Here is a 12,548-nt window from a genome sequence, read left to right on the forward strand (position 1 = left end):
TCCTAAAACCACAGGGAATTACGAACAGATTGATCAGATTTTCACAGGTACTTGTTCTCTGTAGGTAAACCTCTATTGCTCTAACTAGATCCAAGGTATGCCAATGAGCCTCTTTTTCTGTTTTTGTAGATGGACAAAATAAGGGAAGTACAACTTCCAAATCCATATGAAACTTGGATATCACCTTAGGCAGAAACTTAAAGGCAGGCCGTAAATTACTTTGTATTTGAAGACAGTTGTAAACGGTTTTGAAGCACATAACGCGGCCAATTCTCCTACTTGACAGGCTGATGTAACTGCCACCAATAAAATAACCTTTAACATAAGGTTCCAAAGAGAAATTTCCTGTATTGGTTCAAAAGGTGATCGTGTCAATGCATCTAACACAGATGGTAAATCCCATGGCGGAGATATTTCCTTAATGCAAGGTTTTATTCTCATCATTGCATTAAAAAATCTTTGGACTAACGGATCCAGAGCAAGTTTTCCCTGTTAATGCTGACACTGCTGATGCTTGCACTTTAAACGTATTCATGTGCAGGCCTTTCTGATATCCTGCGATAAGGAAATCCACCAGAAGAGAAGCTGTTATACAGATGGGGTCTTGGCCCTTATCAATTGTGAACTTCACAAATTTGTCCCAAACTTTATAGTATTGTGTAGACATTGAATGTTTTCTTGATTTCAGAAAAAACTAAACAATATCCTCCTTCAAATTTAGTTTCTTAAGCCTCTCTTTCAATCTCCAGGCTATAAAGGACAGGTGATTCTCTTCCTGGCACTGGAACATCCCCTGGGATAACCACCCTGGAAACCTGGGGATTCTCCTGGGTTCCATCAAGGTTAATTTGCAAAGCAATGGAAACCATGGTCTCCTTGGCCAGAAGAGAATCACTACCACTGCTTCTGCTGCTTCCCGTTCTACTTTCCTCAGCACCTTCCATATGAGTGGAATTGGAGGAAAAATTTAAATCAGCCCTATGGACCAATCTTGTCTTAGGCTGTCTAGAGCTGCTGCTTCTTTGCATGGGAACCTTGAAAAGAATCTCTGACATTTTCTTTTTTGAACTGACGCCATGGCATCTATGTCTGGAAGACCCCAAACTTCTACTAGGTCTTGGAAAATGTCTTTGTGAAGACTCCATTCTCCAGGATCTATAGTGACCCGACATAAAAAGTCTGCTTTCTGATTTTCCACTCCTGGCAGATGAACAGCTGTCAGATTTTCCTGCGACAACTTTAACAACACCATACTTCTGGTGCCTCCTTGCTTTTGTACATACACTACTGCTGTAACATTGTCAGACATGAATGCAAAAAGGGCTTTTCTTATTGCTTTTAATTCCAGAACAATCAACGATATCTGACTCATCTCCCAGGAGCCTTGGGCAAACTGATCTTCCACATGAGCCCCCCAACTGGACCCTGATGCGTCAGTTGTTAAGATCACCCATTCTGGTTCCTCCAGACACATACTTCTTCCAAGATTTTCTGGAACGCACCACCATCTCAATCTGTTTTTTAACTCTTGAGGCAGTACTAATGTATTTTGTAACATCAACTGAGGCTTTTTCACTTTCCTTAATAGGAAGTTCTGCAGAAATCTTGAATGCCATCTTGCCCACTTTACCATCTGAATTATTGAAGACATCAGACCCAATATTTCTAGAAAATGGCGTTCTGTAACAACTGTTTGACTCCTGAAATTTGTCATAGCCTTGATCCTTTTCTCTTGCTTTTCAGACGGCAGACTCACCAAGTTCTTGTTTATTTGAAAATATGCCCCTAGAAATGTTCGAGATCTTGTCGGACATAGATTGCTTTTTTTATACATTGATGACCCATCCGTGAAGCTGAAGAAACTCTTAACGCTCTTGTTGTGTGGTGTTCGGCTTCTGCTTGTGATCTGGCAGTCACTAGGATGTCGTCTAATAATGAAATACTGCTTTCTGTTCTTTTCTTAGCTCGGCTATGAGAGCAACTAAGATGACTCCATCCTGAAACTTCTTTTTTCCAAGAATTTGTTCAATTTCCTCATATCTAACACTGGTCTCAGTGTTCCTGAGGCTTTTTTCTAGGAAAAGTCTTGGAAGCCTTGCACAACTGCCTGTTTAATGACCTCTGCTAAGCACTCTGCAAAGGCTTGGTTTGCTTGTATCTGTGATATCCCCGGCTCTTCCTGGTTCTGTGTCACAGGAGTAGGTTTTTCCGGCATCTTGTCCTTCTTTTCAGTGTCAGGAAGGCTGCATAATAATAATAATAAACATTAGGCAATAATGTAAACTCTCTTATTTATTGTTCTCCACAAATTTCTCACCTTTTACCCTTGGGGTAAGGTGATTTGCCCGACGGGCACTCAACAGATCCACAGGACCAGAGAGATTAAATTAAAAGAATATTTTATTTATACAAAGTTAAAATATAAATCTGCTTCTCCATCCACCCTACACATTTCGCACCCATTCAGGGCACTTAGTCAAGGGCTGGCCTCCTTCGCTTGTCTTTCGCCTGATCCTGCCTTCCTTAGCTAACCCCTGTACTGGGGAGCTTCAGGACTTCCAGCACTAACTCGGGGGAAGAGAGAGTAAGCACCAGAGAGAATCATCCAGCCATCGGCCTCCGGACAGGACAAAAAAGACGGGTGAGTAGAGGTGGAGTTAACTTTTAACTTGTGGAGGAAGTCCTGTCCATTAGCCCAGAGGGTCAATTAACCTATTTGGTGAATGCTGTCCAAGGGTGATTAGGAAGTTGTTAGAGAGATTCTTAGCTGTTTTTTTGTAAAATATAGATGGGGTGATCTTGGTTCGGTCTGGTCAGTTTGAAACATATGAGCTATAGTACCCAAATCATAATTGAGTTTCCCATTGGGTTCATGGAGGGGGTGTAGAGTTGGACTGTTGGCTCTGGGGCTAAGTTTATGTGCTAGTGATGTGTCTGTTACCAATGGAATCCCAAACCCAGAACTAATGGCAAGGTCCCGGTCACAGCTCACTCTTCCGCTTGTAACAGCCACCTTTCACTTCGGGATGAACACAGCAGAACCTAGCATGAAACTGAAACTTGCGATGGTCAGCATGAACATCAGAGGCTGAAATCCAAGTCCTCTCCTCAAGACCTTAACCCTTCCAGTGGACCAAACACACTTTTTTACCCCTGGAAAGACAGAAATCTACCAACCTTTGCATCAAATACTCAGGCTGAACTTGAGATCAGAGGATGAGGAGAGTTTTAACGAACAACTCTGGCATGCTTCGATAAAGAATCATGGAAAGAGTTAGTTTAGTAATTCTTAAATTCAGGAGGTAGATCTAATCTGACTGTGCTGGGATTATTCACCTCGGCCACAGGAATAGGACCAATGAATTTATGACCTAACCTGGCGGAAGTGACTTTTAGAGGAATTTTCTTAGAAGACAAACTTATTACCAACCTGATAAACAGATGACACTCTCCTATGCCTATCAGAGGCTCTCTTTTGGCAATGAATATTGACTCCTTGCCAAATCTTAGAGAAATGGTCAACCAACGAGTTGATAGCAGGAACATTTTAGGGCTGCCCAGAAAATAAAAAGGCTCTTGGATGATAGGCAAAAACAATGAAAAGTGGAGATTCACCAGTGGACGAGTGAGTCATGTTGTATGTAAACTCGGCCCATGGAAGAAAATCTGCCCAAATTGACAGATTACTGGAGATGTAAAATCGGAGATATTGTTCTAGTGATTGATTTGTCCTCTCCGTCTGGCCATTAGTTTGTAGAGGAGAAGGACAAATCTGTACCCATAAGAGAGCAGAAGACCCGCTAAAATCTAGACACAAGCCAAACCCCCCTATCAGCCAGAATGTTCAATGGAGCCCCATGAAACTTAAATATATGAGACAAGAAGAATGTGGCAAGGGACGTAGCAGAGGGGAGGGTGGGTAGGGAAATGAAATGGGACATTTTACTAAAGCTACCCACAGTATTTCCCTTAGAGGGATGTAATTCCTCAATGAAATCCATGGTGATGTGAGTCCATGGGCTTTTGGTAATAGGAAGCGACTTTAGCAACCCCTGAGGTAAGGATCTGGAAGGTTAAGAACGTTGACAAACCGGGCACGAATCAATATAACTAGCCACCAGCGAATGCAAGAGAAAAGAGAACAGGTTTTGCTGTGGCCAAGATTGCCCGGCTACCCTAGAATTGTGAGTCTCAAACAAGCCTTGTTATAGGTTCAATAAAAAGTGAATACACACCCGACACCAGGACAGGGAATAAAACAGAATTTATACAGAAACACACCCGTTTATTGTAGAGCACGCAGATTAGGCATACAGGGATATCTTACTTGGATGGGAGTATGATACAATATATATATAAATCCACACAGGTTATAAATCCACACAGGAGAAAAGTCCACACTGGAGATAAATGAGTCCACACAGGAGATAAATGAGTCCACACAGGAGATAAATGAGTCCACACAGGAGATAAATCCACACAGGATATAAATCCACACAGGAGAAAAATGAGTCCACACAGGATATAAATCCACACAGGTTATAAATGAGTCCACACAGGAGATGAGGTTATACTCCCACAGCTGAACGGAACCGAAGCTCTAGTCCAGTACAGGAAAGATTCTGATCCTCTGTTCCCCCAGGCAGTGTATTAAATCTCCTCCAGCAGAATGGGGGGAGGGAGAGGAGCAAAGTCTGCCCTGATTGGCTGAGTCACATGAAACCTTGTCTTCTTTCACATGCACAGAGGAGCTAGGGTGTGGGCCTTTTGCTCAGCTCACGTGCACGGCTCTCCTTTGGAGGGAAATTTCAGGAACACAGGGCTAGAGCTGCAATAAAACTAGGAGGGAGTGCAGGGCCTGCCTTGGGCAATACTTTTAATACAGGGAAGGAGTTCTGTATTATAACAAGCCTCACAAAGGTTTTCTGGAACAAAAAGTTTGCCTGGAGGCACATTAGGAGGAGAATTAACCTGGGCTTTAGACAATGCGGAAAACAGACCTCGACTCAGGGCTGCTACAATGACTTCCTTAGACACAATAGGATTAGGTTCAGACTCTTTAGGACTGGATACAAAGCTTCTAGAAAGTTCATCTGCTTTAGTATTCTTTTCCTAAAGCCTGTATGTTATTACAAAAATTGAAGCAGGTTAAAATCAATGCCCACCTAGCCTGTCTGGGATTTAAGCACTTAGATTTCTATGATCAGTAAAGACTGTAACCACATTCTAGAACCCTCTAGAACAGGGTTGTCCAACAGGTGGCCCGCAACCCCCCCTTGTGTGGCCCCCCACCTACCATGTGTAAGATTTAAATGGTATAACTACAGAGATTAACTGGCCCCTGCATTGTTTAAACTTGAAAATTCAGACTAATCCCCTATATTGTTCACACCTGTGATCCCCCTGCATTGACACCTCTTTTGTTCACACTGTAAAGGTCAGGCCACATGAGCAGATTGTCACCCCGAAGAAGAGGAGATTTGTCGCTGGGGTGACTAATCTCCCTGAATCTGCTCGTGTGGCCAGACCCTAAAACCCTGTACTGTTCACACTCAAGACCCAGACTGAAACTGCCCACATTGTTCACCTGTTCACACTTTATACAAAGTGCTAATGGGGCACCAGTACTGTGTCACTGTATGTATTACATTTTAGAGTGGTCCTGATAGGTTTCCCTGTCTCCTGCTCTGTTTTGCCTTCCCTATGCTCCCTGTGTGTGTCATACTCTGCCTGTGTGTGACATACTCTGCCTGTGTGTGCCCTGCTCTGCCTGTATCTGACATACTCTGCCTGTGAGTGACATACTCTGCCTGTGAGTGAGATACTCTGCCTGTGTGTGACATACTATGCATACTGTGTGACCAGGTTCGGACTGGTCTGCCGGGGCACCGGGAAAATTCTATTCTTTCTATTAAGACTTTGCGCAGTAGCAGCCACGGCCACCATGCCAGACAGCACTGATTTTTAAAATGTTTTCTTTTTGTTAGCTTTGGGGGGTAGTTATACGTGAACTTGCCACTCTGCCATCTTTTTGTGAGATTTGAGGGTAGTTTACATGAACTTGCTACTCTGCCATCTTTTTGTGGGCTTTGGGGCTATTTATACATGAACTTGCCACTCTGCCATCTTTTTGTGAGCTTTGAGGGTAGTTATACATGAACTTGCCACTCTGCCATCTTTTGGGAGCTTTGTGGGTATTTATATATTAACTTGCCACTGGGGTATTTATACATGAACTTGTGCCATCCTTTATATTTAATAAAAATAAAAAATGTTACTTAAAAAAATCAGTTTCAATGTCCAATCTGTTACTGGGGTAGGGATAAGCAGACAAAAATATTGTTTTTTACCTCCTAAAACCAAGTTTCACTCTACTGATGAGTTAATCTGACCCATTTAATTTCACTGAAAATTTTGGTACCATGGGGATGTGGGCCCTAGAGATCAGGTTTCCTGGTGGGCCCCAGGCACCCCAGTCCAGCACTGTGTGTGGCATACTCTGCCTGTATGTGCCCTGCTCTGCCTGTGGAACATAAGTCTGGTATTTGTTCTGGGGGTTTGTTCGCATTTGAAAATAAATTATTGTTAGGGGCCCCTAAGGTGTTTAATCATGTGCTGGGGGTGGTGTGTTATCCATAGGGGATGAGAAGGTATATGGATTTAAGGGTATGTCTTAATATGACAACTTTTTTCACATATGAATAATATCCCTGCAGTGAGCACCAATCAATTAATGTGTATATGGTCTTGTGGTAACATGGGTGTGGTTTAAAGTGGGTGTGGATTCCCCACAGACATGACAAGCTTTTCAGACTGGGAAGACACCAACCCATCCCCAAGGGGACTACCATCAATGGCCAACAACTTGATTGGAGGGACAAAGCCAATATCTAAGAAATGCGAAGCTGCCCCAAAATCTAGAAAGGCAGGACACTGTATGCAATATACAAAAAGGGGGGTTGTGGGAGCACTCAAAAGGCTAAGTTAAAGTATATTTAAGTTTAATGGAAGTGCTACTTTTCAGTGCACATTACTGATCCCCTGTCTCATAAGTAATTCAGTATAAATGCAAGTGCATGTGTTTACGAAACAGGGGCTTTTAGTTACAAAGTTATGATCATAAAGTTGATAAACCACCATACCACGTCAAGGTAAACCCCATACAGTGGTCCCTAACTTGTTTACCTCTGGTCATAGTATAAAAAGTCTTTTACTTCTCTGCATAGTAGCATTACTTCTAGTCAGTGTCTCTTGAACCTTGGTTTCAGTCTGAGGGCTAGATCCTCCCCCGCCAGTATGCGGCTTTTAAGAGAGAGAGATTGCCAAAACCAACTCCTATTTTAAAAAAAAATAACAGCCGCCTTTCACTTCGGGAGGAGGCCTCCGCTACTCTGATGTCGCCAGGTCTTAATGTGAGAAGGATCAAGGAGATCGTTCTGGGCAGGCATGTGAACCATACGTTTGCAACAGGAACAGAGAACAAGGACGCGTGGTCATTCCGATACCAATCAGGATAAGCAGTACAAATTCAGGAGATGAGAGAGTAGTTGAGATCACAGCAGGCCAGGTCAAACACCATCGCAATACAAAAACAGTATCCAAAAGAGTAGTAAAATAATGGGGAAGGGTTAGGACAAGCAGCCGACAAGGAGTGGTTGGGGACAGGCAGGATCAGGAATAGACAAGACAACTAGCAATATGAAACTATGAAAATAGACCTATGTTGGGCAATGAGTTACCAACTGTACGCCAATGCGCAATGACATCAGGTGCATCGGCACGTCAAACCCGGAATAGGCATGTGCATGCTCGGCATTACAATACTGTGGTTGGAGAAGAAAGATGCGGCGGCCTTCCCAGCTGTACCACTGCTAGATCACCAGGTACCCTCACAGTAAACCAGAGATCTTTCTCAGCTTGTTCATACAGCAGTATATTCAGTTCACCTCTGCTCTTCAACATAAATTAACCCATCCGCCCCATAAATATATAGCCTGAGAGTATAGAGGCTAGTTTGGCTTCCAAGGTAATATAAAATGGTTTCTGATTATCATTGGGTGCATGAACCAATGCAAGTGTTGAATCCCTATTATTCAATATGAATGTAATAATTATGAAACACCCCTTGGGATCCCTGATAATTTATTTTTCTATAAAGGGGATGTTCTTCTTAATGAGGACTGCCGGACCTAGTTTTTTTAACTATATCAGAGGCCCACTATTCGTGTTCTATTGCAAAATGAGTTTCCAGCATAAAAATTATTGCTCCTTCTAATGTGTTTTATTATAGTTGGCTGCTAGCCTCCATTTGTGTTTTTTTTTGTTTTTTTTACCCTTTTTACATTATGCATTATTAGGACCAAGCTCATATTGGTTTTTAAGGAGGATAAAGCTTAGATAAGAGATGCCCATGGAGCACTTCAATCTGTATGCGACATGGTGACATGACGAGCAAAACAGTAAAACATGAGACTTGCAAGTGATTTTGCGTGCAAGCAGAATTGTGCAGTCTGTGTGGGCCCATTGCCTGTGGCCCATATGGGGGAGGGCTTTTTCTCATCTTTACCATTCGGCTGCATGCCATGTATGGTGGATTTTCAGTTTCCAATACCAACTTGAATTGTATATATAGATGACTGTTTTTTAAACGTTGAAAGAAAGGATAGATTGATGTTAATGCAGATTATGGAGATTGTGGTGCTGTCAACTTCTCCAGCTGTTTTAGTGTGCAGGCTTAGTTACTGTGCAATATGCGTGTGGAGGCAATATTACAGCTTTGTAGTGGTATTGTAATTTCTGCAAAGGATTAGTTCTTTAATATTGTAGTAATTTAAATGCAGGATCACATCCCTTGGCTGTTCTCCATCTCTGGGTTTATTTAGTATTGTTTATTATTTAGTGTCCTATAAATATGGTCTATTATGAGTTGGTCAGGCACTTTGTCCGGTGTCGCCATCTTGGCTGCTTGGGGCCATTTACCTGCTTACCAGCCATATTGCTGGCTTTAGAGACGGTTTTGGATTTGGGCCCCACTTGTGTGATTTCGTTTTGGGGGGGGAAGCCTGTTAACCTGCATTCAAAAACTTCTTAATTGCTGAATTTGTGGTGTGTGAGCAGAGCTCACGGTTCACGCTGCCATTCGGGTACTCAGCTTCCTCAGATTTTACTTTAATACTGAACAATTCCTCACTGAACAAGTCCCCGCTGGTTTGTCTGTTGGGTGTGGCCAACGATCTGGGTCTCTGTTCCTAAGTCAAACTTTGCTACATCCAGCTCCTCAACTATGCAAAAAAAAAAAAAAAGCTCTCCTACTCCACTGGAAATAGACGCTGCCCCTTCCTTCGCCTTTTGGAATGATACCCTTCCCAGCCAAAAACTGACTTATCTAGCCTGAGGCTGTCCGACAAAAGTTTGAGCCAAGCTGGGGCCTATGGCTTGCCAGGCAGAATACTTCCACAGACCCCAATAGTTGATGTTATTTGATATATACTTTACCAACTCCAGTGGCAAACTACTTATTTCTGTTTATCTTTGTCCTTTTCTTGCTGTTTAATAAAGTTAAAAATGCAAAAATAAAAACTATAAAACAAAAACCAAAAAAAGCAATAGGTGATCCTTTGAAGTAGGCATCGTCAACTAGGGGTTATTGACAATCATTTAAATTAGTTAGGAACTGAAATGTGTAAATGAATGTAGATAGCTGTCACTGGTAAATACTAAAGTTTTGTGCTTCAATGTTAAAGGGATACTGTCATGGGAAAAAAAAAATTTCAAAATGAATCAGTTAATAGTGCTGCTCCAGCAGATTTCTGCACTGAAATCCATTTCTTAAAAGAGCAAACAGATTTTTTTATATTCAATTTTGAAATCTGACATGGGGCTAGACATATTGTGAATTTCCCAGCTGCCCCAAGTCATGTGACTTGTGCTCTGATAAACTTCAATCACTCTTTACTGCTAAGTTGGAGTGATATCACCCCCTCCCTTTTTCCCCCCAGCAGCCAAACAAAAGAACAATGGGAAGGTAACCAGATAACAGCTCCCTAACACAAGATAACAGCTGCCTGGTAGATCTAAGAACAGCACTCAATAGTAAAAACCCATGTCCCACTGAGACACATTCAGTTACATTGAGAAGGAAAAACAGCAGCCTGCCAAAAAGCATTTCTCTCCTAAAGTGCAGGCACAAGTCACATGACCAGGGGCAGCTGGGAAATTGACAAAATGTCTAGGTCCATGTCAGATTTAAAAATTGAATATAAAAAAATCTGTTTCCTCTTTTGAGAAATGGATTTCAGTGCAGAATTCTGCTGGAGCAGCACTATTAACTGATTCATTTTGAAAAAATTTTTTTTTCCCATGACAGTATCCCTTTAACAATATGTAGGAAAGCTATACACACTTGTCCCATACATATTACTACACCAAGCACTAAAGCTTCCAAAAAAGGCCCCATCGGTCTTAACTCTTGCTTGCCATAGTAGGGTAACTCCAACCTTCCCCATTTCTGCAACCTAGAGGACTTTCTCTACTGGTCAAGGCAGGGAGTTCAATACCTGGGAGACCTTGCAGAACAATCCCCTCATACCAGGGTCTTCAATCCAAATGCACTCCACAGAATCTACCGCTATTTAAATACCTTTAAATCCGCCGCAATATATGATAACCCTGATTTCATAAAGATTTTCCTGTGAAAAAAGCACAATATATGAGCAAAAAATGCTTCCAAATAGCTTGGCAATAAATGCTGTGTTTCAGAAAGATCTTCTGACAGTGAAAGGGTTATGGTCCTTTTCGCCCAGTGTAAACAATTCTACCTCACCCAGAATTACTTCATTAATAAAATATTCCATACTAAGTTTACTATAAATTTAAGTTTTTCAGACTTTCTTAAAGGACCAGTAAAAAAAAAAAAATTAAATTCGTTAGTATAAAACGAAAAAAAAAACCCCACAAAGACAAATTAAACTTTTAAATCGCTAAGTCTTTATTAAATCACTAAGTCTTTATAAAGAAATAATTTACCGAAACTCCACTTGCGCTCCTGTTCAGAAAAGCTGATCCATCGTGCGGTGCTCAATTTCTCCTCCCTGCCTTCCTTATAGAAGATAGCCATTGAGGAGAAATCAAGTGCTGCACGATGGATCGTCGCCGTGTCACCTTTTCTGAAGAGGAGCGCAAGTGGAGTTTCGGTAAGTTATTTCTTTATAAAGACTTAGTGATTTAAACGTTTACTTTGTCTTTGTGTTTTTTTTTCGTTCTGTACTAACGAATTAAAAAAACAAAATTTCAGTATTGTCCTTTTTAATAGTAAAGATCTTAATTGTACTGCATATACTATACTTATAGTGCTTTGTAAAGTGAAAGCAATTTTTTTATACCAATCAAGTGTATTCAAGTATATATAAGTAATATTCGACAATAAGTTGTCAGTCTCTGCTACTGTGTACATGCATTTCTTACTACATCTAAATTTGTAACAACACTCCTAGTTCCTATTCCATCAAGGATTTGTCCCAGTGGATAAACTAAAGCCTTTTATAGGTGCCTACACCACCATTCTATACTGATTCCCCTGCAACGATGATATTTCCCTGATAGATACTATTGTTTTACATAATTCTCATATGTTTATATAAATAATAATAATATTGTTATTACATAAAATTACTTTTTTAATAGTCTGTACTTTTATTCATTGCTTGTTGCTTGTTTATTTTTTATTTCAAGGATCCCTTCTACTATTTGCTTTGGTCATGGAACGGTGAGAGGATTCAGCTTTGAAAAATGATATGATCTATGATAATTTATATTTTCTTTAGGCAATGCTATGGTTTTACCTTCTCACAGATATTAAAAATTTTTGACTGTAGCTATGGCTGTGCACAAGTGTAATAAAATCCTTTTTATACTGGTTGTTTGTTTAATATGATAAAATATAAGTGAACCAATCAGTGCTTGAATTGGGGTGTGTGGCAGATGTAGCCCTGCCCACAGGCAAAAGGCGAAGCGCGCCGCAAAAAAAATTCTAGAGGCCACACCCCCAACTAAACCAGGATGGCGTAGTGGCAATTTCATGAATAAATACCCAGAACCCATAGCAGGGTGGGACAGAGGTCATTTATCAACACTGGGCAAATTTGCCCATGGGCAGTAACCCATGGCAACCAATCAGACTGCTGCATTCATTATTCTACTTGCAGCTGGCTTTAAAAAGCTAATCGCTGATTGGTTGTTGTTATAGGTAACCACCCATGGGCAAATTTGCCCAGCGTTAATAAATGAGCCCCAGTATCAAAGATCTAATAAAGCTATTGGTAATACTAGAGGTTAAGTGTTGCCTGCCTATCACTGGTACTGATGAGAGACACACACACAGAGTGAGGGTAGAATGGTGCCAATGCCTAACGACACAAGCAGGACTGCACCCCACACACATATATATACTGCAGGTATTTGGCGTAAAAGGGGGTGGCGTCATCTTGTCCGAATCCAGGTCCGGGTCCTCCTGGCACAGGCGGTATAAGAAGGATTTGGGATCCCGACAA

At 41.3% G+C, this 12,548-nt stretch overlaps 1 protein-coding gene across 2 annotated transcripts in view; it reads left to right on the top strand.

Annotated features, from left to right (window-relative positions):
- LOC108696300 (zinc finger protein 511-like) overlaps positions 1-11,911 on the top strand; it is an 81,653-nt gene extending 69,742 nt beyond the window's left edge. For both annotated transcript variants that reach the window (XM_018225550.2, XM_018225551.2), the window contains exon 6: positions 11,731-11,911. In XM_018225550.2, the coding sequence (XP_018081039.1) occupies positions 11,731-11,791 (61 nt within the window). In that variant the 3' untranslated portion in view covers positions 11,792-11,911. The remainder of the gene's footprint in view (positions 1-11,730) is intronic.
- Positions 11,912-12,548: the final 637 nt, after the last annotated feature.

This window comes from Xenopus laevis, chromosome 7L (assembly GCF_017654675.1).
Source record: "Xenopus laevis strain J_2021 chromosome 7L, Xenopus_laevis_v10.1, whole genome shotgun sequence".
In the NCBI taxonomy this organism is placed as follows: Eukaryota; Metazoa; Chordata; class Amphibia; order Anura; family Pipidae; genus Xenopus; species Xenopus laevis.